The sequence below is a fragment of the Barbus barbus genome (genome assembly GCF_936440315.1).
Source record: "Barbus barbus genome assembly, chromosome: 23".
NCBI lineage: Eukaryota > Metazoa > Chordata > Actinopteri > Cypriniformes > Cyprinidae > Barbus > Barbus barbus.
The window spans coordinates 22,606,755-22,633,987 of NC_136751.1; the positions used below are offsets into that span (position 1 = coordinate 22,606,755).

The window sequence follows — 27,233 nt, forward strand, 5'->3', positions numbered from 1 at the left end:
ATTGTCGACATGGCGCTGGAGAGGTGGGAACACCAACTACGGAAAGAGCAGAACTCGCATTAAAACTCTAGAAAAGAGTCCACGGATTTATATTTTCATACTTTAGACGGCGGTCCAGATTCGGTAAGTAGCTAATCACAGCATTCTTGTTGTCGGAGTAACTGATATATATATATACTAGTTCTTTGTGAATTTACTTGACTTCCTAAACTAATGCTTGAGTGGGAAACTTTCTTGTAATTGTGTAAAAAATATAAATATTTGTTAAAAGTAGATGACAGAAGTATAAAAAAAGTTAGTTTTGTGCGTAGTTTATTATATTGTCATCTCTTCACACGTAGTAATATTTTCATAGCCTAAGGGATTGATTACAGATAGCATTCATGTAACTTACATGTGTAGAAGCCCGGATCGACAAAGTGATGTTTGTAGGTATTGTGCAATACTTAAAACAAAACACAAGGTATATTTTCAACTATTTAAAAAGAAATGAAAACATAAGGTGTGATTTGAAGAGCAGAACTAGGTATTTGAGGCACAGTTGTGTTTGTGAAGAAGTGATTCACACATGAGCTGCTTTTACACGAGTTTGATAGACTGCATCCTCACCCGTGATCTGGACTGAGACAGCTTACAGAACATAATTGTTACTTTTTAGCTGTACAATCTACAGAAGTATGTTTGGAGTGACTTACCCCTGTATTTAAATGATTTTTGTAGTGTGTAGTGTGCTGCAGCGTGTATGTTTTTGGATGTGCGTAGGAAGACAGGGGTAAGTTGTCACTGGAAGTTGGTCAAAAAGGCTTAATATCAGTATGGTTTTGAATCAAGTGACAATTGTGTGGTTTTTATGTTGTTACAAGCTTTGAGATTACGTTTGTGAATCCATCTCCAAAAATCCCCACTAATATCCTAATTTGTAATAGCTAAAATTATGTAAAGAAAGGTTGAACTTTATTCTCAACAAGTAGTAATTAGTTTTTGTATGTAATTTTTTACATTTGCTGTTTCATGAATTGTTAGGTCTTTTTAAATTATTTTAGTGTTATAATTAGCTGAAAAGCATGTTACAACATGCCATTAGCTGCCTGTCACAAAATATTTTTTTCAGATTTAGCTTTTTCCTGGCAATAAAGCAGTTTATTTTTGTAGCCAGAATTTTAAGGTATGTGTCTATACAGAAACTGACTTTAAAAATAAACTTCCTCCCCAAAATAATATTGTAGTAAAGTGTGAGACAATTAACCCAGGTTTACACTGTAAAAAAATGGTTTTCGAAGTTGTAAATAAAATAAATAAGTGTAATTTACAAGAAAATACTATTTCAGTTTTTCTACTTCAAAATTTCACATTTAATTCTGGGTTACATGCTGTTTCTTTGTACCTGTTCAACTAGTTCAGTTTAGTTTGAGGCTTTTTAACCGTTCTTGTAATTTAAGTCCATTTCAGTCACATATCTGTGATATTGTGTAAATGGTGTGATGTTTACAGTAACTGCCTCTATTGAAAGACTTCAAAGAGCATCATTTGCTGTTTAAATCTTGTGTTTGCAGCCCAAAGTAGGCCTGCAGGTTTCATCAGCCATCTTTATTTGTTGTGTAACAACACTCTTATTACCATCTGGAAGGGCTAAAACACATGTTTCTCCTTTATCCACTTATATTTGCAAGTGTACATTAACCTAAGCAGTGTGGAATGTTTTTCTTTGTACAGTTAGCTATAGATAGCATATGAAACACCCCTGAAAACATGCAGGCATCCCTTCTCTGTTCCATGTGGTTATGTGAAGTACGGTGCATCATATTCTACGACGACGCCTTGGCTTAGTATAGTGACAGGATATTTCAGATCAGTGTCAGATGGGTGTCCCTTCAGAAGTTTTGAGTGTGAGAATAGTCAGCAGTGGTGTTTCATTGGCTGCTTATGTATAAAACTCTGCTTAGTGACGCCCCAATATAGCCACAAATATGTAAGAGTGGAGTTAAGTAAAAAAATAACTAAATAATGTTCCATTCTCTTTCTATTTCTGGCATGTGTAAGAAAAGGAGCCTGTTGTAAGCAGAGGCTGTCCTCCTCCCACGTGCACAGGCTGGACTGAAGGCTTGCGCACATCTGTGTTCTTCTAGTGCTTGTACGAGACCCAAACATCTTTTATAACTCTACGCTTGGCTCAAACGCTGCAATCACATCTGACTGCTTTTTTTCATCCACATGAAACCAGGCATAGCATTTATCGGTGTATAAAACCTACTGGCACAATCAATCTGATAAAAACATTAAAATCGAAGAAAAAAAGGATATAACATGTCAATACAAAGTTTTTTTGTGCTGAACATGTACAATGATAATAGCATGTGTTTTATGAATTGGTGTATGATGTACACTACTGTTCTTACATTTGTGGTCATCAGATGTTGTGATGTTTTTGGAAAATGCCTCTTATGCTCACCAAGGCTGCATTTAGGTAGTACTAGGGATGCACGAGTTTTCTGCCAATGCTATACCTTTTTTTTCCAATTTATTGATATTGAATACTTGTGCATGACGTTCATTTAACCTATTTTAATTACCTTTATCATATTTCACTCAATTTAATCTTTAAAAACACTAATAATGTAATAAGACTTACACTGATAAATGTAATCTTTATCAAAGCACTAAATTAATATCCATTTTTAATATTGTACGTTATAATGTTTTGATACTTAAAATTAAATTTACATTTGAAACAATTGTTTTTAATTTGTAGTGTTTTTTTTTAAATTAAAAATAAATTAATTTAGCAAAAATAATGTAGAATTTTACTTTTGGCCATTTATTGGTTAACACCCATTGTTTTTTCAGTGTTGATGACAAATATTACATCAGCATTTCCTAGAAAGCTTGGCATACATATTTATTTATCAGATGAACATGTGCTTACAGGGCCATTAAAAATGTCTTTCCCATGACTCTCCAGCATGCTTCTATGCATGCTTTAGCTTGACTTGAGGTGAATTTGCTGGCCTACACGGCTGGCCTGCCATAAATGCTTTTATTTCTGTTGAGATGAATAACCCGAAGGCTGCTATTTTTCCCCAGCATGTGCCAGCAGAGGTTTTTCTGTCAGTCAGTCAGAGCGGTTCAGAGAGGGATAGTGGCTAATACGGCTCAAACAGAGTGTGGAGTGGATAAAGTTCATACACATTGTGCCCTTAGGTGCCTGTCTGATGGGTTTGAGAGGCCATTAGGGGTTTTTCCCATTCTCTGCTCATATTCATAACCTTTTATTTAATGCCATCTTGAGCCCTTTTCAGGGAACAGTACAAATAATAATATTTATTTATATTCAAAAAACAGAGTTGACTGTTTCTTTTTGACAGTTGCACCTACAGGCTGGTGTTCTTTTGAGTCCAGGAAAATATTTCCACACAAAGGACAGGCTTCATGTCTCGCATTCAGTTTCTTCCCACTTAATGTCATTATTGGCATGTTTTCTCGTGAGATTTGTTCCAAGGATTGTTGAAACACATAGCTTACTTCAAGATTTTCCTTTGTCTGGTTTTAGAAAAATACTTCTGCTGTAACTTTTTGATGTTTGACAGCATGATGTTTTTGCATGTGCATAAACCGTTTTGATGTTGATAGATCTGAACCGAGTTGAGTTAAGTCTTGATTTCTCTGTTCAACTTCACACGATTCAGAGAGGAAATATGAGCTTCATAAAGAACGCGTTATCGCTTTTTACAGGCTGGAAGCCACCATGTTCCCGCCATGAGAGGAAATTCCAGCCATGCAAAAATCTGCAAGGCAAAGCATCCTGAGCTTAGCTTGAGTGGTTGTTAGCTCATAATAAAAGGCTTTCCAGTCAAAGAGAGAAACTCCAATGAGTTCTTGTTTGTTGCTTTATTTGCTCTAAATAGTGATATTAATGTTGATTGACAGAACCGTTTAGAAACATGCAGGAAAAAATGCACCAAAGCGTGCTGTGTGATCATGTGACTGGTGTGATGTTTGTGTAGCACAGCTTTTATAGACATAACAGGAGTCTCCAGACAAGGTTTTGATTTGTTATTTATATATAGTTAAAAGATCAGATTGAAAAGTTCCATAATAGCTCTGTATCAAAGAATTGATATTTTAAAAACTAAACCTTTCACACTAGTGAAGGCATTAGTTTACTCTGACCTTGATTTCACAGCAATTATTGAAAGTGTTTGATCTACTTTTCTTCTAACAAACTGGATACATTCACACTGCCAGTGTTTGGTATTGACAAACTTATTTACTTATTAACAGATGTGACTCTCAAATCAGCCTGTGCATACAAATACGTGGAGTCAGTCCCCTTTTATAACTCACAGTGGCCTTATGTAATGTCTAGTGACTGGATAGCAAACTTTTGTGCTAAACTGTCTTTGAATATTGTATATATTTTGAATTAATATTTCATTCAGGAATGATGCATTAAATTGATCTAAAGTGAGTAAGTGGCATTTCGGTTACAGAATGAAGTACTGTGTGTGTGTGTGTATCTATAATACAATAACATTATTATTTAATATTAGATTATTAAGTGATTATATTAAAGTATAATTAGATTGCAACAAACTCAGAAGAGACAAGCACTGTTCCTGGCATTTCATCTGTAGCCCCATTATCATTTCATGTCATTTTTTTTTATAATAATACAGCTACAGCTACATTAAGATTATTAGACAATATCAAAAAGTAAACCAGCAGAGTTTTGTGCTTGAATGCATCTGAAGGGACCACTGACAGAGAGGAAAGAACATCTGAACACAACAAATCAAATGCACACTGACGGATCTACTTATAGCATAATGATCTGTTTGGTTGTAAAATATGTTATCTGAGATCAAATCAAATGTATACCTGTGGAATCATTCACAGACAGCACACACAGCTGTTCAACTAATAAACATCTTCATCGATGCCAAACAATAGGATGCATTTGCAGAACTGGTTCGTGGCCACTTCATCCAACACTCTTTACATTTTCCGTGTCCTTAAATGTAATACTCAGCCATTAAGAGTGAGAAATAGATGATTCAGTGCATGCAGGAAAGTGAATAAATAATTCAAACTGATTCACAAACCTATTTAGACTATTTTGCCAGCTTGTTTGCCAACAAGTCTCTGAAGTGAATGGACTCTTGAGTGATTCAGTTGTGAATGGGTCATCGCTAATGCCCCAGAAAACAGAGACAGCGCACTTGGAATAAACTACACATTTCTTAACATATATTGTGAAACAAATTAAGTTACAAGAGGAACGTCACCATTGTAATGAAGTAAAAGTACTTTTTTTTCGTTAGAAATGTACTTGATTTAAAGTAAAAATACCCACCTTTAATTCTACTCTTAAAAGTGCATTTTCCAAAAATGACTACCCACCTCTGACCACATTTAGCACTTTGGTGCAGTGAGATCATGGCCAGTGTAAATGTTGCAAATGAAATGTGTGAACTTGCTTGTACACTCTGTACAGAGCTGTTTATTAGACGATAAGGGGATTTTTTATAGTACAAGACCCTTAAAAAGGCTTGCTGTCAAACTAAGTTGCTCTGATAATCCCTGCGTGCTTCTTACACAAAATTTGTGTTTACCTGTTTTAAAGGATTATTAACTGCTAAGTCACTGTATACAGCCTGTAGGTTCATTCTTTACCACAACACATCATTTCAGAGTGATGCTTTGTGATTTTTATGCTTCACATATGTCTTTGAATAACTCCAAATGGTTAAATAGCTCATCTGACTTAGATCACAAGCCAATTCTATGCAGAAAAACTAAACTCCCACTTAGCATAGCACACTTTCCCTTCTTTCGGATGTGTAAGTTAACCTTTGGCCTATTGTATTTGTGCATTATGGCAGATAAATTTATCAACACTGGTGCATGGGATATCAGAACATGACAGGGTGTCTCTTCACCTCCTTGTTTTGAGGATTAAAACAGAGAGAATGCCACCGCTGTGTTCTCGGGCCACGAGCCAAAAGGGCCTAACAATGTGTCCCCGCTAGTCCCCCAACAAAGTACCCAGTGTCCCCAGCAGCAGCACAAGCACTGTGCCAATAATTGAAATAAATGGCTCAGTTATTCTTTAAAATCTGTGGCTAATGGTTGGAGCTTGACTGCGTTACCCAGGGAACAGTAGAGAGCTGAAAACCAACCAACCTTTCACCCAAAGGATGTGCTCTGCTCAATGGGATCAATGGGAAGGATTGAGAAATATACTTTCATGCACTGTAGTTTCTGTGCTCACATCAGTGTTGCTATCGTTAACTTGATAAATTAAACAGAATTAGAATTAGAAATGTTGCCGTGGCAGAAAACTGAAATAAATAAGTTTAGGTTGAAGTAATACAATTCTTAAAACTTAAAGCTGAAATTAAAATAAAGCTAGATATTAATAGAAAGAATAAAAATTACAAAAGCGCATAACAAAACTACAACTTACACTGATTATACTGAAATAAAATTGAAAACTGAAAATATATAATTAAAACCTAATTTAAAATGTATATAATGAATACGATAATAGTATATAAATAATTTTACATTTTTACATTATAAATACATTTTTCTGTCTATTCGGCCTCTGTATATGTTTTTCTGATCTGGCTCTAGATTTGGTTGAATTCTAAACAAATTTTTGGTGTCTGTGTAATACTTTCCTGAATAACATTAGTCATATATCAAACATGCAGCACAATGGCATTTATTTCTTTATTCAGTTTTGTAGTCTTGACTTACTCAGTGCCTAATCCATCAAAAGGTTTCAAGTAATGTGTTTAGAGATTGCCTAAATGCATTTTGTGCTGTTCACTGTAATATTTATTTTGTTATTTCCTCTTTATTCTGGATAAACAGAGCTTGAACAAGATGATGTCTGATGCCAGTGACATGTTGGCAGCAGCCTTGGAGCAAATGGATGGTATTATAGCAGGTAAAATTGTACTCATTTAGGCTTTTCAGCAATTCCATTAACCATACCAAAAGTGATTTAATACCTTCTACTCCAAATTCAATGGTCCCTCCACATTTAAACCTGACAAAATAATTAACTTCACATTGGTAAATTTGTTCATTCTATCCACAATGGAAATCTTCTGCAGTGAAAATGTCACAGACTCATTTCATGAAACCTTACTGAGGTTTAAAGAGAGTAAGATTGGACTGATATTAGCACGTTGACCAAATGGTCTGGTATATGAAGTAATTTATCACTGGCTTATTATAAGGCTGACATTTCAAGTTGGAATCGAGTTGGAGTCAGATCACATGATTTCCTGAGGTTTTAGCATTTCCTCTGCCCTGGTTCTGACTTCAGAACTTGAGTGGGCATTTGCCCACAGCATGCTTTATTATAAGGTCATACTGTCTTTTATGCCACAAACAGTACATGATAATTGTGTTTTTTATAACGATTCCTTAATTCAGAAATGCCATACATTGTGCTTTACTGTAAAAGATTTTCTTATTCTTGTATTGATTGACTCTCATGCGCATTTAATGTATAACTTGTAGCTCCACCAATTTTCTTGCGCATAATATTGTCTGAATAATGTATGATCAACTCCCCATTCACTGCTTTTATTTATTACGCTCAGGCTCCAAGGCTCTGGACTACTCCAATGGCATCTTTGATTGTCAGTCCCCAACATCGCCCTTCATGAGCAGCTTGCGAGCCCTGAACTTACTGGAGGACCTCAGGGGTGTTCTCGAGCTCATGGACGCTGAGGAGAGAGAGAGCTTGCGTTGTCAGATCCCAGACTGTACTGCAGACAGTCTGGTGGAGTGGCTGCATGGACACCTGGTACATACACCACATTCCAGAAGCCTGGAATTCAATGTGTATACTGTAGATGTGAACATGAGCTAACATACTATGTGTTGCCATGTTGTAAGGAAGTACATAGTTATTTATGCATCCTTTATTTATAGGAAGTCTTATTTTCCCATTAGCCCGTAGTCTATTTTCAATGATGTTGTAAAAAAGCAAGTTGTGTGTTGTTTGTGTCTGTTGGAAGTATTTTCGATGGTATTGCTAGGCTAATGCTCACGATTTTCATTCTGATGTAATAGGGTTCAATGTTATAAATGATTAATTGAAGTATTATAGCATCATGTGCAGTAGTTCATAATTAAGTATGCAGTGCAATTTAGTTTTATCATTGCATCAAAAAATTAGTTACAGCAGATCCAAGAAACATTATTCTTTTGTGTCTTGAGATAGATTGAACAACTGCCAAGGGAAAGTCAACACACAGTACCATATTTAGTCAGTTTACATGGATTATTATGTTCGTTCACCCAGTGTTAACGTTTTTGGCACAATAAATGGTGCATGAAAACCCTGAATCTCAAGTGACCCCGTTTTTCTCAGTATTACTTGCTTTTAAAAGCATAAAAATAACTTTCAAGCCATATTGTGTTGGATTCCAGAAGTCTTTTATAATAAATTATTTTTCTGTGTTTTTTTGGACAGTCAAATGGACACATTTCAATCACTGGTGATGTTTACCAGGACAGACTTAATCGTCTTGAAAGTGATAAAGAATCCCTTGTGCTTCAGGTAACTTTGTATACATAAATAGATTTTGTAATGTTTTTGAAAGCTGTCTCTTGTGCTCACCAAGGCTGAATTTATACGCTCATAAAAACAGTAATATTGTAAAATATTATTACAATTTAAGATAATTGATTTCTTTTTCTGAATATTTTTTCCTATGATGACAGCTGAATTTTTCAGCAGCCATTCCATTATTCTTCAGTGTCACATGAGGCTTCAGAAATCCTTCTAATACACTAATTTACTCCTCAAGAAACATTTCTTATTATCAATGTTGAATATTTTCAACATTGATCATATTTTTGTAGAAACCCTGATACATTTTTTTTCAGCATTCTTTGGTAAAGAAAAGTTAAAAAGAACAGCATTTTATTTTTTATTTTTTTTTATTTGTAATATAAATTATTTTAAAAACACAAATGTATTTACTGTCACTTTCGATCAATTTAATGCATACTTGCTGAATAAAATATAATCATCATTCTTTGCAGGTGAGTGTTTTGACGGATCAAGTGGAGGCGCAGGGAGAAAAGATAAGGGACCTAGACCTGTGCCTTGATGAACACCGTGAGAAACTAAATGCCACTGAAGAAATGTTACAACAGGTGGGTGTTAAGATGTTCCTTGTCTATTGGAGACATGGTCTGGTGGTTGGGTAGATGTGTATTTTGCACATTAGAGATTTTTTTCAGCACTTAGTTTCCTATCATGTCTTCACTATACTGTACAATTACAAGCAGAAGCCCATCAAATTTTAATTCATATGACCGATTTTCTTTTGTTCATGCTCCAATTGTGAACTCTTGTTCCTAGGAACTCCTGTGCAGATCAGCCCTTGAGACTCAGAAGCTGGAGCTTATGGCAGAGGTTTCCAACTTGAAACTGAAGTTAACAGCAATGGAGAAAGAGAGACTTGATTTTGATGACAGATTTGGAGATAGTGAGGTAAAAAAACATGAATACATGCATGAGGGAAATAATTGTGTAAGGATGTCTTTATTTGAAAATGTCAGTGGCTGTGCTTTAATTGTAATGCTAGTCATTGGTTAATTTGGGATTCTGCCATTGGCGCACAGAGCTCTTTTGTTTTGACCACTTTAACTTATTGCAGTTTGCTGGAAAATGACTTGAATGTTTGTTTAGATTCGTGATTCTGCAGTATAGCCAACCTTTTGTTTCTGTACAAGCCTGAAGCAGAAAGACGTGCATTCAACAATGCGATCTGTTAGCGCGTGGACATCGACCAATCACGTCATGTTGTGGTGCAGAAGTCTGTTCCAGTCCACTGGAATGTTGGGCTTTTAACTATTCTCTGCTTTGTTTGCTGTCTGGGCAAAATGGCAAATGCAAAAACAGCCTTTAGCAGATACCATTTCCTCTCCAGAAAATGGTTTGGGTGGACACTTTTCTCTATAGAAAGTAGTCATTACCACTAAGGACTATGCCCCGCTGTGGATGAATGTGAGTAGGAAGGGTCCTCAACGAGAGGGTGTTGGAATCCATTGCAATGGTTTTCCACATCAGTGGTTTCAACTATTTCAGATAAGTCTGCCCTAAACCATGTTTGGCCAGTTCACAAATACACTTTGTGTCAAAGTAGGCGTTTCTTGGCCCAAATGCAAACTGTACCGTTTTTTATGTTTTTTGTTAAAAGTCTAGCAACTTGAGACTAGGTGTAAACAGACTATTATCTTATGAACTCCAGAGCAGCTGGCCTTATTGTCCAGGGTTGCTTTCAGTCCTTGTCCATAACATGTTTTATTTAGGCTTGGGAAATACTGTTATCACTGTAACACGTATTTTTGAGTCAAACAACATTTAAAAATGGATTAGGTTTTGGATTAGGTTCATGGAGATGAACCAGTCTCTGCACCTGTGTGTTTACAGTCGGCCACAGAAAAAGGGGTTTTGTCTCGTTGTTGACAAACGTTCCATTTCAGGCCTTTCTTTGTGATTGTGCTTTTCATTCTTCGTAGAGTATTATAGAACACATATACAAATATTTATTGTTTAAACTGTGCACTAAATTGGTAAGTGTGTTTGGTCTAGGTTGGTCAACACATTCTTCAAAGATATCAATTATTTCTGCTGTTTCCTGTTATTTTGCTGCCACATAATTTACTGTCTCGGCAAGAGTCCAGTTTGTTTCCCAAAATATCCTCTTTTCATCCTGTTAAGACTAAGACTATAATATGTCATTTTAGATTTTGAAGAACTATCAGATCTACTGTAGCCTGAAATACTCAATGTACACTACTTTTTAAAATTTTGTGGCCGGTAAGATTTTTTTAAAAGAAGTATAGAAGTATCTCTTATGTTCACCAAGGCTGTATTTATTTGATCAAAAATACAATAAAACAGTAATTTTGCGATATTATTGCAATTTAAAATAACTCTTTTCTATTTGAATATATTTTAAAATGTATTTTTTTCCTGTGATGCCAAACCTGAATTTTCAGTAGTCATTACTCCAGTTGTCAGTGTCACATGATCCTTCAGAAATCATTATATGCTGAGTTGATGCTTAAGTATTTATGACATTTCTTATCATCAGAGTTGATCGCTTGCCTTTTAAATCCATTTTTTTCTTTTTAGGGTTTGATTTTGGAGATTAATGAACTGAGATATCGTATTTCTGAGATGGAGAGTGAACGGTTACAGTATGAAAAGAAATTGAAATCCACTAAGGTGAGTTTCAACGCTGGTTTCTTACAAGTGAAAAGAACAATTGATGTTACCATCTTTAAGCTTGCATAGGGGATTATCTTCTTCTTTTGTCTCTCTAACATAACCTGTCATCTTTCTTGTTATCTTTAAGTGTCTATTTTCCTTTTCCTCCTTGGCTAACGTCTCTGCCTCTAGTCGCTAATGGCCAAACTTTCTAGCCTGAAACTCAAAATGGGCCAGATGCAGTATGAGAAACAGAGGAAGGAACAAAAAATCCAGGCGCTTAAGGTCGGCATACCTCAGGGTGGTTGCTGCTTGTGGTTGTGATCCAAAGTGTAACTTTGTGTAACTTTGCTTTTTGGCACTTTTAATGAAGGCTTCAGTTTAAAGTTTAAACATTATATAGTGGCCACATTTAATAGTTTATTAACAATGCACTGACATTCAGTGTTGCTTTAGAGTAATTACATTCTTGCAAATACATTCTTGGGCCACTTTTAATGAGCCTATTCTCCCATGTCACTACAGAATCAAACCTTTTACTATCTCAGTTTGACAGAGCTCCATAGCCTTCCATTTTGCACCATTTTGCACAGACAAAGTTCTCATCATGATTTGAAAGCTGCTCATTAAATCTGCCCTCCTCTGTAAGCAGTGGCACCAGTATGTGATCTCAGCATGTTTAATTAACCACAAGTATGCTTTAGTGTGAGGCTCTATGTGATGTTTAAGCTGAGAGGGCTAAATTTCAGACTGTTTTATAATGCAGGAGACGCTATTTCTGTCACTACTTCCTACTGTAGCATAATGTTAAGCCACATGCTTCAAAAAGCTCAGTGTGAGGCTTGCATGATTGTTACAATAGGTTTTTTTGGCGTTATAAACTTCTCACCCACCCTGGCAGTGCATTGAACACTTGAATGTAGTTCTTGAATCTGATCTTGATTAGTGGTAGAAACATATATAATTGATTAATTAAAGATTTTGGTATTTGTGAGATAATCCAATAACTGCATGCTTGGACAATAAAAACAAAACATAATTTTTCAGATACTGAAAAACTTTTATTTCGAATGTGCCATGTACTGATATCTCTGATAGTAATTATTTACTGCATGGTTTGGTATTGCTGGGTTAACTTGTTAACTTCAGTGGTCATCCAAACTTTGGATCAGACTTGTGAGATGTGTATTTAATGTTCAGGAGGAGCTGGTTACGTTGAGAAGGCAGCTGGATAGCAGAGATGGTGATCTGAGGAGGCTGCAGGATGAAACGGGGTCCAGATCCCCAACGCCTGCAGGCCTAGACAGTACAGAGAGAGGTGGGTCATGCATAGTTGCTGTTCTTCACACTTAGTAATTGCAGTATTGCCTGTCCCAGCATGCCCTACAGGGGTCAAGTTTTGTCTTGTCATTATGCTGTATCTCTGATGCTGTAGTGACTCATTTAAAATAAAATCTGGAGTAGATCAAGCTTAATCAGTTGTTATTGTATGAATTAATTTGTGCTATTTTTTTTATTTTGTATTTTTGTTTATTTTAGTTATTTGCTTTATTTTACTTTTGATATTTGTTGTACTTTCTACATGTTTCTTTCGTGTTTTTTACTTGTGTTTTTTATATATATATATATATATATATATTAATTAGTTTGGTATGGTTTGTTTGTATTGATTTCTTTACGTTGTTTTCCTTGTTATTTTTGTGTTTTTTTTTTGTTGTTGTTGTTTTTGTTTTGTTTTTATTTTAGTTTTTGCTTTGTTTTACATTTTCTTTTATTTTGTTTTTATTTGTTTTTTATTTATATTAGTTTTTTTACCATTGTTTTTCCTTGATGTCTATTTTGATTTGGTTTATTAATTAATATTATAGGTATTTTCTTTTCTAAAATTTATTAAATTTATTTTATTTAAAAAATATTTTTTTTATTTCTTTTGGTTTTTTACTTGTTTTTTATATATTTATATTTGTTTGGTATGGTTTGTTTGTATTGATTTTTTTACATTGTTTTTCTTGTTTTGTTGTTTGTTTGTTGTTGTTCTTGTTTGGTTTTGTTTATTTTGATTTGGTTTTCATTTTAGTTTTTGATTTGTTTTTGTTTGTTTTGATTAGATGTTTTTACATAGTTTTCTCTTGTTATTTAGTTTTTTGTTCGTGTTTATTTGTTTTTATTTATGTTAGTTTTTCAATTGTTTTATTTTATTGATTGCTTATTTAGATTTTTTACTATTGTTTTTTCTTGTTGTTTACTTTTGTTTGGTTTATTTATTTATTATAGGTTATTTTCTTTTTTAAATTAATTAATGTTTTTTTTTTATTCCCCTGTTGTTTTTGTGTCTTTTATATGTATCATTTTACTGATAGCGCTTTATTGGTCCAACACATTCAATAACAGAAGACGTTTAATATCATTACTCTGTCTTAAACAGTTTTCCATACTGAGGAAACATTAAAAAAGAGGCTCAAAGAGAAACGTAAGGGGACTCCATGTCTAACTTCTACACATACATCCCTTTTTCAGTTTTTTAATCTTTGTACTATTTTTTGTCCTCTTAGTCTTCTGCTTCCTGTGCCTGCATGTTTGGGCATGGTACTCATGAAGCTTGCTTTTTTACGACACAGAGCATTGCAAATTACAGTCGTATAGGAAGTTAATGGATGTAAAAATACAAGATATTAGGTATAGGAAAGGGAAAGAAGTAATGAATAACAATCCGTTCTTATGTTGTAGCCCTGACAAAAGTCTGATTGTGGTCGCCATCTGGCATGTCACATTTGCATTATTGTCTGTTTGTCTTGCCTGTCACCTTGTAATGTAACGCCTCCTGTTCCCCAAAGCTAGTTTCTTCGCCACACTTCCCCTCTTCCCTCCATTATATTGCATTGCATATCCCGTAACCCATGTTCACACTCCTCATGACCTCACAGGCTGGACGTCCACTCTTATCTGTGGCTGCATACACTCACGTTTAATCCCAACAAGCTCCTCCTCGCTTCCATTGTGTACATTTGTCACAGAAGGTCACTGTTACATTTCAGCTCGACATGTCTACAGTTTATGTCATGCTAAATATCAGGCCTGAGGCCTAATGTTTCTTTGCCCTTTAGTGTTTATAAAATGGTCTTTAGTTTACTAAGCCTGTGCTTTGCAGATATGGAAGTACAGAAGATGAAGAAAGCAATGGAGTCGTTGATGGCGGCAAATGAGGAGAAGGTAGTTTTAAGTCATAAGTTTCCTTTCCCATTACTTTTGAAAATCATAAAGGAACTTGACATTTAATGCTGTTAATGATGCTTGTGTAGGATCACAAGATTGAAGAGTTGCGACAGTCACTCATGCGTTACAAGAAAGTACAAGAGATGGTCATGTCAGCACAAGGGAGAAAAGGTGATTTGTTTTATTTTACTAAAAAGTGATGTCAATAAAATGTGTTTGTCTTTCCTGTAATCAGTGTAATTTTAGTATTATTTATATACTATTATTGTATTAATTACTATTTTGAAATAGTTTTTCATTTTAGTTTGTTTTATTAATTTTAAGAGCTTGTTTTGTAATTTTATGATTTCTTATTTAATTTTGTTTCAGTTTTAGTAATTTTAGTGCTTCAACTGAAACTCATTTTATTTCAGTTAGTTGTCAGGCAACATTTTTTTGTTTTTATTGAGAACAAGGAACAAATAGGTCATCATGGGTGTTACAAAGTCAAGACTTTGTATGTGTACACAATCCATTTATCCCAATACTTTTCCAAGTTAAGTCTTAACAGTAAATGTAAGTCTCTCCATGCAGTATATTTCATTTACAATTCCCAACCACTGGTCCCTTGTTGGAGGGTCAATCTGAAACCATTTACATGTAATGGCTTTCCAACTGCTTGCTAAAAGTATTTTTAATAAATATTTGTTACTGTCTAGAACTGTTTTAGGTATTTTTCCTAGGTACAGCATAATGAATGAAAAATAAAACTCCTCCCCTAATATTTTCCCAATTGGTCAGACAACATTTCTAACCTTCATTTAATCTTTTTAAGTTTGGTTAAGCAGAAATTTTCATCTAATATTTGCATTTTTTATTTATTTTAATGAATGAAAATGATCTTAATAATTTTAGTGAACAGTAACAACACTACCTGTAATATAAAAAAAGGCATAATTTAAATTGTAAACTATATATCGTGGAAGGCGTATATGTTGATGTAAAAATGCAAAAAAATGACAGGGGGGGGGGATCAGAATATGAGAGGTAAATGTACTTCTTTATCATAAAATACATTCTTAATAAATGATTATATTATATTTAATATATATTGATTTTGGGGTGAAATGTGACCTGGATGTGGTTTCTAGAGGTTCACCCAATTAGTTAAATCCTGTAATTTGCTGCTGATAAGTGACAGGCTGTATTTGCTGTGTGGCGTTTTCCGAGCTAATGATCAAATCTCCCTCCTCTCATGTCTTTCTCATCAGATAAGGTCAAAGAAGGAGACAGTGATGGGAGCAATAGCGACAGCTCCCTCTCCATGTCCACCGCCCTCTCTGTTTCCATGGACACGGAGAAGTCTCTTCTCTCTTACACAGAGGAAGTTGCTGTAAGGGGTCAAAATGAGGTACAATTTTCTTTTCAGACCAACAAAATTCATATAATATTTCCCTCGAGGTTACACCATTCATTGTTTGTGGTTAGTTTGCATCCTTGTTAAAGAACTATATTTTGTTTTGGCATGCATAATCTAAAATCACTGCACTGCAACCTAGAATTACTCTTAATTTAGAGCAACACCGGTTGATTGACAGTTCAGCAAAGTTGTGTTGATGGTGTTTTTTCAAGCTAAAGGCAAAATTGAACACTTGCAGAACACAACATGTCAAACTGTGGCTCATACTGTCATAGACTATCCAAGACGCAGAGAATCACTTGTCAGGGAGTGACTGAATGTCTTCAGATATTACTGTTCAGAGGTGATGGATCCTTGGAATATGATGTATGCAGTAGAACTTTTTGAACCAAGGACTTCCAAAACTGAGTGAATGATTGAATTATGAGTGAATTATTTATGTACTGTTATAGTAGTTTTTTATGTTTTTATTTTTATTGTAGTTTAAGTTGGAGAAATTGTATGTTTCTGTCATTTTTATTAGATTTTTAAACGTTTCTGTTTAGCTTCAGTTTATTTAGGTCCGTTTTAGTAATTTTAGTACTTCAAACAAAGCAGCAGTTTTTCATCTAATATTTATGTTTTATTCTATTTTATTTCAACTTTGTTTCATTGAATGAAAATGACTAATTTTTAATAGTTTGTGAACAGTAACATTTTGTGCAGCATTTATGCTTTTTATATTACATACATAAGGTTATGTGAAGTTTCTCAAATGTTTTATTTCTACATTTTATTTCTTTATTTCACTGACCGAAAATTATTTTTAATAGTTTGTAAGCATTAACAACACTACATGTAATATAAAACAAATCTGAATTATTTAAATTGTAAATTATTTATGTATTGTGAAAGGTATGCATGCTGATGTAAAAAGAAATACTGTATTTTTTACTGTATTACAGTAATGAGAAACATCATGGAGACTACAAAGAATTACAAAAAAATCATATAATGAGTGGAAAATGTACAGAGTTATCATAAAAAATTGTGCAGCTTCTCTTTCTATTTTTCAGTCTATATTAATGTACTTGTTTTTTAATGCCCTTAATGGTACGGTACAGTACAGTACAGCACTATGGTCAACCTGTGGTTGTTTTCAAATATGCTTTATAAAAAAACTAATAAAAAGGATATATTGCATTATATTATATTAAATAATGTATTTGTATGCTGGAAAGGTTGTTTGAGATGGACCTCCAGGGGTCTGCCTTTTGAAAAATGCTTGTGTAGAGAATACACTGGTGGGAATTTACCTTTTCATGTTCTCCTCATCTGTAGGCGACTACATTTGTCAGTACACTCCAAGTGCCATCGCTCACAGTCTCATCCCCAGACAAAGCAGACAGTGATTCACTCCTGGAACAAATGCAGTCATCAAGGTACACTTCAGTACATTATACCACACCTTTTTGTCTGCTGAGGTTGTTTTTTCATGCAGGATCTTCATCTGAAAAAATCTGGATAAGCAAACATTCTTTTATATCACAGTTGGGGCTGTAGGTTTATGTCTCGAAGCATCCCACCTATGTTACAGCTTCCAACCATCCCATCCTCAGAGTCTTTTCCTTTCTTGTGTTTTATGTTAGTATCCTCTTTCCATCCTTTCTAGCCTTTGAAATGCCTATTTTCTATATCAGAGTTCGTGACCACATCACCCTATTCATGCTATCCCATCATTCTATGGTGTTTAAAGTATCATTTTCTCACCGTTAGCACATCAGTGCATGTCTGTCTATACACCCCACTGCTTACCCATCATGCTTTGCCACCACCTCTGCATCCCAATGCTTGTGTGTTTGTCCCTTGTAGTGAGAAAGAGTGTCAGGAGCCAACTCAATCACTGGAGACCCCATTAGATGAGAGTCCCGAGTGAGTATGTGTGTCAGGTGGAGTTTGGTTACAAAAACGGCGCACTTTGATTTGCCAGGTTTTGGGTAACCTGAAATGCCACTATTGTGAATCAAAGTGTATATCGGACACCTTTACATAGTGGTTATGAACATCTGTACGTTGAAAAGAGTGATGGTAATAATATATTTTCATGTTTTAGAGCTTCAGAGGACACAAAATCAGAAAGCCAGGGCTGCCTTGATGGAAGAGCCAGTGAAAAGGTGAATTTCAGCTCAATCCAGAAATAAAGTGATAGTTCACCCAAAAATGAAAATTCTGTCATTAATTACTCAACCTCATGTCGTTCCAAACCCGTAAGACCTTTGTTCATCTTCAGAACACAAATTAAGATATTTTTGATGAAATCCGAGAGCTCTCTGATCCTCCATAGACAGCAACACAACTGCAGTGTTGCCTGGAGAGTGTCACGACGCATGCACTTGCATCTGGTTCATGTAAACAACGCATTACATAATACGAACATGCGTTGTTTACATGTATGACGTTGTAATACTCTCCACAATGGCAGCACACCACTGCAGACGGGATGAGGAGGAGAAGAATTGTTGAATGAAGCCATTATTTTTGTGTTGAGAATACAAGAAGTATTCTCATAGCTGATGAACCCCTGATGTCACATGGACCATTTTACCGATGTCCTTGCTACGTTTCTGGACCTGGGAACATTGCAGTTGAGTTGCTGTCTATGGGGGTCGTCATTTTTGAGTGAACTAACCCTTTAACTTGAGTAAAAGTGTATTTATTTTAAGGTTTTTATTAGGGTTAGACAAGTTATTGAATATTTAAAGGGATTGACAGTGAGTTAAAAAATGTCTATTGATCCATTTTTAATTCCAGAAGCCATTAACAGTAGATCAGAGGCCAGCAGAGGTATTTTTTTCTCCGCATTTAAGTGTATTTCTCTTAAATAATAACTATTAACATTATTATTATTATTATTAATTGTACTTTATAATGATAAATATATTATAATTAATATATTTATAATTTTTATTTTAATTTAATTTTGTTTAAAGTTGTTGAAATTGTATGTTTGTCATTTATAGTAGATTTCTGTTTACCTTCAATTTATTTGTCAGTTTTAGTTGTAATAATTTTAGTACTTCAACCAAAGCAGCAGTTTTAATTTACATCCAATTAGCTTTTTAAGTTGATGTTTTTCATCTAATTATATATATATACAGTATACTGTATATACAGTATACTGTATATATATATATAAATAACATTTTCAGCTTTATTTCACTGAATAAAAATGATTTGTAATAGTTTGTGAACAGTACCAACATTTTGTGCAACATTTATGCTTTTTTATATTATATACATTCTGAAATGTTTTATTTCTGCACTTTTAGAGCAAAGCATTTGATGAGTTCAACAAGATCACAACTCTACCACCCAAATCCCCAAGCTCTTCTCGTACTGCTGAGGATGACAGCTTCGGTACCAGGAAAATGAGATCTTCCTTTGGACGGGGATTCTTCAAGATCAAGGCAGGAAAGAGGACTGCTAGTGCCCCTAATTTGGGTACGATTTCTATCTTACTTCTAGAGATCAATATGCCCATGGTCGATTACAGTTTCACTGTGATTAAAATAAGCTAAAATTACTAAAAAAAAAAAAAAAAAAAGAAGTCCAAAATGTTTGGGCAACTTTTTTTTTTACATTAAAAAGTTGATGATGAGTCAAGAGTGCCTGAATTCAGTACAGATACCCATTTACAAGCTAGACCTGCCATATGGCTTCTCTGAGGAAGGACAAAGAAGAACCTGGATGTGTCTTCATTTCTTTCTTTCCTTCAAGAAAAAATCCCTCAACTTGATGCATTTCCACTCATAATCATTTGGTTCTCTGGCCATGTTGTACTGTTTCAAACAGACTCTCTGCTATTTCTCAAAGTCAGTATATTAAGCAAATTTAAAGTCAAAACACGCAACAAGTATTTGACTGATTTTGAAAACCCAAATGATCGTGATTTATAACATATTGTGGGAAGGAACGCATTGTTTATTTTAGCTTCAGGCTTGATTCAAAAAAGGTCTGTATTTCGAATGTAAGAAATCTAGGCCTAAAGTTGGTTTATTTTCATTTATTTTCTTCATAGCAGGAGATGATATTAAATGAAGTAATGGCAATTATGGGTGTTTTGAAGCCCTCTTGTCAAAATAATAGACTAAATAGATGTGTTTAAACATGGAGCTCATGTGGTAATCATAAAGTATATAGAGATTCTGTCCTCATCACATGTTATTTTGTGACCACATTACCCAGGATTTAAGCATTCTGACCACATTCTCACAGCTCTGTATGTTCCCCTCACATCCAAACTACCATACGTTCAGGCTGGATTTAGTACCATTCAATAACAGAGATGTTATTACTTCCATTGTGTTAACTTGCATGTCAGCATGTGACTTCGTTCCATGATTCCACTCCTAAAATAAACCCAATCCAGTTGTTCTTCAGTCCAGACGAGAAGTCATCTGCAATCTTGCCTCATGATGCTGATTCCAGTAGTTCAAGGAAGACGCTGTCATTTTTGGGCTTTATTTCTTTGAAACTTCCTGTTATGACATTTTTACTGCTCTGCCCTTTAACTGAACGACTGCCTTATTTTTTCTTCCTTCCCATAATCTTTAGTTTATTTGATGCTTGACTGACCATGGTATTGTGGGTAATGTAGTTTGCTGTGGTGACAACAGGACTTTTTCTTTTCTTGTGTATGTGTTTGTTTGCACAGCTGAGACAGAGAGGGACGGCACTGACCATCTGGATCTGGCAGGCATGCCACAGAGGTCAGCTGACAGTGACAGCACACACACTCTCCCCATTTCTCCGGAGGGCAAGAAAAAGTCAAAAGGAATCAAAGCACTCTTTGGAAAGTAAGTCTAAAACATAGCTGCAGGATATTTTGGACATTGGAGATCTATCCTTATCTAGCATATTTCATATGCTGGCAGTGTTATTGTTTACTAAACCTAAAATTATTAAGATTTTATTAATTGAAAAAAGATTAAATAAAACAAATATTTGATAAAAAAAACTAAAAACCATAAATGTTGCGGTAATTAACTGAAATAAAATAAGTTGAACAAGTACTACAATTATTAAATCTGAGATATAAATTGAAGCGGAAAAGAAAAACTAAAATAAATGTAAATGACAAAAACAAACAAAAGTACTAAAACTGAAAACAAAATAAAAGACTATAAAAAATTAAAAGTTAATTCAAAATATTAAATACTATAATTGTATAAAATAACACTATAAAAATTTAAGAATATATTATTGTAATTTCATTTAATTTGTACAAAATATAAAAAGTTATATTATTCTAAAAATTATAAAAGTATTATATTACAAATAATGATTATTAATGTTCTGATTTACTTCATATAAATCTGTCTGTCTGTCTGCCTGTCTCTGTTTGTGTGTCTGTCTATCTGTCTATCTATCCATCCATCTAATCTATCTGTCTGTCTGTCTGTCTCTCTCTCTCTCTCTCACTCTCTCTCTCTCTCTATTTTTTTTTTTATATATTTATTGAGATAAATGTGGATGAATTTGTCAGTCATTTAAAGTATGCAGTATTGATTCTTTTATCAGCTTATTTGATCCACCTCAATTTGAGTTGAATATGATAAAAATTAACTGATGACTTTCTCTTACTTTCTCTTTCTTCTTTAAAGGCTCAAAAGAAGTCAATCAACCACATTCAACCTGGATGATAACCTATCAGAGAGCGAGTTTAAACGGGGTGGAGTCAGAGCCACAGCTGGGCCCAGGCTGGGCTGGTCACGTGACCTGCAGAACACCAGCAGGTCTGTAATCACAGTGACACAGGAGAGAGTCTACTGTTGGGAAACACCCTGGTGACAGACTTACATGTAACTTATTGATGCAGAGTTTCAGTTCCTCAGTAAAATCTCATTTATGATGTTGTCAGAGTGACATTTTTGTGGTAAATGGTCAAATGACAAATATCTCCAGCAGTCACTGTCTTTGTACCTACTAAGATCTGCTTGTTTGTGTTTTCCAGTGAGCTGGACGCTCCGTTTGCACGCTGGTCCCGGGAGCAGGTGTGTGATTGGATGCAGGAGCAGGGACTGGGGTTGTACGTGAGTTTGGCAAGGCAGTGGGTCGCCTCCGGCCAGACGCTCCTGCAGGCATCCCAGCAGGATCTAGAAAGAGTGAGCTCTTATTTCTCAGAATCAGGATGAAAGCAAATGTCTGACACCACATTTAAGCCTGGAAATAATCAGTTTTCCATCTGAAATTCATGTTTAAGGACTGCTCTGCTCTCTGTATACAGGAGTTGGGAATAAAACGCCCTCTACACAGGAGGAAACTCCAGCTAGCCCTGCAGGCGTTGGGCTCAGAGGAAGATGACAACAAAGGCAAACTAGACTACCACTGGGTGACAAGTAAGGAATGGATGTTTATTCATCCACAGTTTCAGATTTGTTGTTAAATTCTGATGAAATTAAGGCTGAATGTAACTGATTAAATGGTTTTTCTTACCCCTTTCCTTCTGTTCTAGGGTGGCTTGATGATATTGGCCTCCCGCAGTACAAGACTCAGTTTGACGATGGACGTGTGGATGGACGGATGCTTCACTACATGACTGTGGTTAGTCTTTTTCCCAGACAATATCACATTTTGACATATAAATGAACGTTTTTTGGACATATTGAATGCTAGTTTAACTTTTTGCACGATAACTTTCATTTATATTTACTAGCTTTCTACTTTGGGTCGGTAATTTTTTTTATGTTTTTGAAAGAAAACTGCATTTGTTTGATTAAAAAGAGTAAAAACATTAATATTGTGAAATATTATTATACATATTATTATATTAACATATGTGTTTCCTATGGAAGCCCGTTTCTGCCACTGAATAATAAAAAATAAAAAAGGTAACTGTTTCCTACTTTAATAAAAAAAAAATTTTTTTTTGTGATGGCAAATCTGAATTGCAGTCATCACTCCAGTCTTCAGTGTCACATGATTCTTAAGAATTCTAAACTGCTTATTTGATGTTCAAGAAACATTAACTTATTTTTATCAATGTTGAAAACTAATATTTCTGTGGAAACTGTGATGCATTTTTTTCAGGATTCTTTTCAAATTAGAAAGTTCAAGTGAACAGCATTTATTTAAAATATAAATATTTTGTAACAATGTCACTTTTATATTCTTACTGAATATATATATATATATATATATATATATATATATATGTATATGTATATGTGTGTGTGTATATATATATAATTTTTTTTTTTTTTTAATAATGACCTCAAACCCTTGAATGATATTGTAATTAGAAACAAGTAGTTGAAGTCCACTCTCTTCTGTCCCTGCTGAACAGCATGACCTATTATCTCTGAAAGTGGGCAGTGTTCTTCATCACCTCAGTATTAAGAGAGCCATCCAGGTGCTCCGGCTCAACAACTACGACCCCAACTGTCTGCGGCGAAGACCTTCAGATGAGGTAGGAAGAGATACCAAACTCTAATCTGTGCTGTCCTGTTATTTTTGTACTTAGACTAGCAATCCGTATGTTCATTATTATTTCAGAACAACATAAGTCCTGCTGAGATCTCTCAATGGACCAACCACCGTGTGATGGAGTGGCTGCGGTCTGTCGATCTGGCTGAATACGCACCCAACCTGAGGGGCAGTGGAGTACATGGAGGACTGATGGTGAGAAACAGCTTTGTACTAGTTTAGGTTATTTGTTGGAATGGTTAAAGATTTGCACTGGAAACCAAAAAGTATGTGCTGCATGCTTTCCTCTAAATAACAAAATAAACACAATAAAAATTACAGCGGTGAGAAAACGGCAATTAAAAAATCATCAGATCATAGCGATGTGGATATATTTGCACCAGCTCGATATTTCGGTATTTCAAGTCATGTTACATTTATTTATAATAAACAAGGAAATAAATACATAGGTAAATTAATAAATTAATGAATGCATAAATAAATATTCAAAAAAGTAAGTGTTAAAATAAAAAAAATGTTTAAAAAAAGACAGAAAATAATTTAAAGAAAAAGTATCAAATAGTAGAGCGGGATGCTAGCAAGGTCATTGGATAAGTCACTTTGGATAAAAGCATCTGTGAAATGCATAAATGTAAATGTAAAGTGTATCGGGACCTTTATTACAGCAGTTAACCCCAAGTTGCTCTAATAAAAATAAAGATGAGGTAAAAGCATCTGCAAAAGTGCAATTTTTTTCTTATCAAATGAGCATCGTTTTGTTCATGATTTTAGGTGCTGGAACCTCGCTTTAATGTGGAGACGATGGCTCTGCTGCTAAATATTCCCCCAAACAAGACTCTGCTGCGGAGGCATCTGGCCACTCACTTCAACCTGCTGGTGGGTTCTGAGGCCCAGCAACTCAAGCAGGAGTGTCTAGAGAACCCAGACTACACCTTACTCACCGCCACAGCTAAAGTCAAGGTATCTTACAGAACACCTCCAGACCATCTACTGCACAGCTTGCATGTGATTCAATCATTTTGGAATTCAAACGCTGTCTGTATCAAATTTAGCCGCAGAAGTTGGTGTTTGGAGGCTTTGGTAGGAAGAAGAAACAAGAGGACAATGAAGAGTATGTCTGTCCCATGGATGTGGAAATGCCCAAAGGACGCAGCTTCCAGAAAGGCTACAGAGGCATGGAGCTCCAGATCTATGATGATGACCTAGACCGATTCGACCAGGTAGTGATAGAAGTTTTCTGGTGCCTAAATAAATATTTAATACATTTATTATTTGTATATTTATTTATATAAATTATTTGTATTTTCACCTTAAGTTTGTTAACTGAATTTAATGCATTTACGTTTTTGTATCAGTTTAATTTTTAAATGATCAATAATTACCAAAATTATTAATATTTACTAAATATTTACTTATTTTGATTCATTTCTAATGTTTTTGTAAGCAGTGTCTTTATGCTCACAAAAGCATTTATTTGATCAGAAATACAGTAAAAACAGTAACATTGTGAAATAAATTACAATTTAAAAGATTTTCTTTTTTTATTGTAATACATTTTAAAATGTAATTTTAATTATTCATGTTATGGCAGAATAATTTTGATTTCTGAAGGATCATGTGACACTAAATACCAGAGTAATGGCAACTGAAAAATCAGATTTGCCATCACAGGAATAAATTACATTTTAAAATAGTAATATTTTGCAATATCACTGTATTTGTTGTATTTTTAATAATATAAATACAGCCTAGATGAGCATTAGAGACTTTTTTTAAAACATTTCAATATCTTAATCTTAATTATTCCAAATGTTCAGTTGATTATTCAATTGTCAATAACCTTAAAAACAATGAATCAGTCATCGATTAATCATTAACACTTGTATGATTTTGTTCTTTGCAATCCCTAGATGGAGGACTCTGAAGGGACAGTGAGGCAGATTGGCGCTTTCTCCGAGGGCATCAACAACTTGACGGTAACAAGCAGCTGCACATCTGATCTCACTTGTGTTGATTTATATAGTGTACTTGCACCTAAATTGTGTGTCCTGCGTTTTGTGCTCAGAGTATGCTGAAGGAGGACGAGTTCTTCAAGGAGATCTCCACGTCGTTCCCCAATGCCAGTGTGAAGGATGATGACTCCAACGTGTGAGGGCACCGCAGGGACACTCTCGCCCCTAGTGCTGCTGCTTTAATCAGAAGTGACTGTGCCAACACCTCCACACACACACCTCTATCTGAATGCCAAATATATCAATCAGAACCACGTGTCAACTCATCCAAACACCATTTTAATGTATTTCAATTGCCTTTTAAGAACATTTTGTTAAATAATTAATGTCTCATAAAGGCAGATGGAAGAATGTTTGCCCTGTGGTTTTTTTTTTAAATATTGTTATTGGTCGTTTTTGTTTCTTCTGGATCGATGTGATATGATTTCTAACTAAAATAAATAGCAGTCCTACTGTAATTTGCTGGTCATTGGAGAGATACAGTATGCTTTCTTTTTCATCTGCCTGCCTAAATCTGTGACAGATTTTCAGTTTGTGCCGTTATTATGGTGGCAGAAGAGCACAAGGACACTTTCAGGTAAAATCAAAGGTATATTTCATTAAATTGTTGATAAAGTTGTACACTGCCAATAATTAAATTAGCAATAATCATCAATTATTTTTGAATGATCGATTCAGGTGCAGTCTTAAATGTTTGAGTTTTTTTTTTTTTTGTATTTTGTCCTGTACATTTTGGTTTATCAAGCTAATACATGCATTGATACTGCAAATGCTTTGTGCATTTGCATGCAGAACTCTGTACAATATATTTTTCATCTGGTTTGTAAAGGATTGCATGTTATTTAAGCCTCATTTGGATAAAATATTAGCAAAATATTGTCACTTTAATGATTGTGAATTATTTTTCTTCTGCTGCAATACTTTAAAGGATAGCAATAATGTTCTCGTTTATGGAAATGCTATCATGTAGCTTGAATTTTTAATGCAATACTGGCATGTCCACAAAATTGTAAACAGCTGAAAAATATATTGAAAATATAGTGCCACTCATAACCATTTCAGAGTTACATGTATTTGTTGTTGACTTTTACTCATTTTTAAAGGTGAATAAAATACTGAAAGCATGCAGGTTTGATTGTTTCTTGTACTCATGTCAATTAGTTTGACTTGTCACTTCTCAGAGCAGAAATTCTTAAAAGAATAAAGTTTGTGAATGCACGTCCTTGCATAAATTTTCAAAATAACCATTTTACAAAGAGTAACATATTGCTGCCAAAATAAATGCTGTAGTTATCATAGTGACATTTTCCACAGTACAGCTGTGGCTTTGCCACCACTGTAATACAAAAGAAATAGAAAAAAACTTTAATTTAAAATTTAGTGGGAGACTTTTTTGTGTCATGGTATGGGACAGTACATAAATGAATCAATAGCGCCACCTCTTGGACATTGTCTAGATCGGTGTTTTTTTTTCTTTATTTTTTACTGGCAATTATAAATTAAGTCGCTTACATGCTTTCATTGTTAGATTTTGACTTAAGTTATACATTATGCCCAGTCTTTGCTTTCATTGTTTAGAAATAAACTGATGAAATGATTGAGTCCTTGTCCTTCATGTCATTTGTTGACTGTTTTCTGGGGGCTTCCAGTAGGGGGCGCATAAGAGCTCACAGAGCCAAATCCCTTATTAAACCGCATTCAAGTATCAGCAAGTCCTTTGGCTTATTGAATAGGTTTGTGCACCCAAATCTATTATCGTTTTCATGCATGTATGTGCGTGTATGTTTTCATGCATGCATGTATGATTCTTCCTCTGTTTTCTCTATGAAAATTATTATATCAAATCCTCATTCAGTAAACACGCATCACTGTGATTGGTCCACCTTGACCCGCGCGG

General features: G+C 34.7%; 1 protein-coding gene across 9 annotated transcripts; it reads left to right on the top strand.

Moving 5' to 3' along the window:
* On the top strand, window positions 1–26,936 carry LOC306843236 (liprin-beta-1-like). 9 transcript variants are annotated; one of them, XM_079374578.1, is made up of 29 exons: window positions 11–123; window positions 6,877–6,952; window positions 7,617–7,822; window positions 8,495–8,581; window positions 9,070–9,183; window positions 9,392–9,523; window positions 11,174–11,266; window positions 11,441–11,533; window positions 12,449–12,566; window positions 13,674–13,718; window positions 14,397–14,458; window positions 14,548–14,632; window positions 15,712–15,851; window positions 17,181–17,281; window positions 17,712–17,771; window positions 17,953–18,013; window positions 18,651–18,683; window positions 19,169–19,340; window positions 20,554–20,695; window positions 21,503–21,634; window positions 21,853–22,003; window positions 22,126–22,237; window positions 22,354–22,442; window positions 23,185–23,307; window positions 23,394–23,519; window positions 24,096–24,284; window positions 24,377–24,544; window positions 25,235–25,300; window positions 25,390–26,932. In XM_079374578.1, exons 2-29 carry the CDS (start codon window positions 6,889–6,891, stop codon window positions 25,474–25,476), a joined length of 3,051 nt encoding a protein of 1,016 aa, XP_079230704.1. In that variant the 5' UTR covers window positions 11–123; window positions 6,877–6,888; the 3' UTR covers window positions 25,477–26,932. The 9 variants fall into 9 exon arrangements, with proteins under 9 accessions (XP_079230707.1, XP_079230708.1, XP_079230706.1 ...); XM_079374581.1 differs by lacking the exon at window positions 11,441–11,533 and having other exon boundaries at window positions 1–123; XM_079374582.1 differs by lacking the exons at window positions 11,441–11,533; window positions 18,651–18,683 and having other exon boundaries at window positions 1–123; window positions 25,390–26,936.
* Window positions 26,937–27,233: the final 297 nt, after the last annotated feature.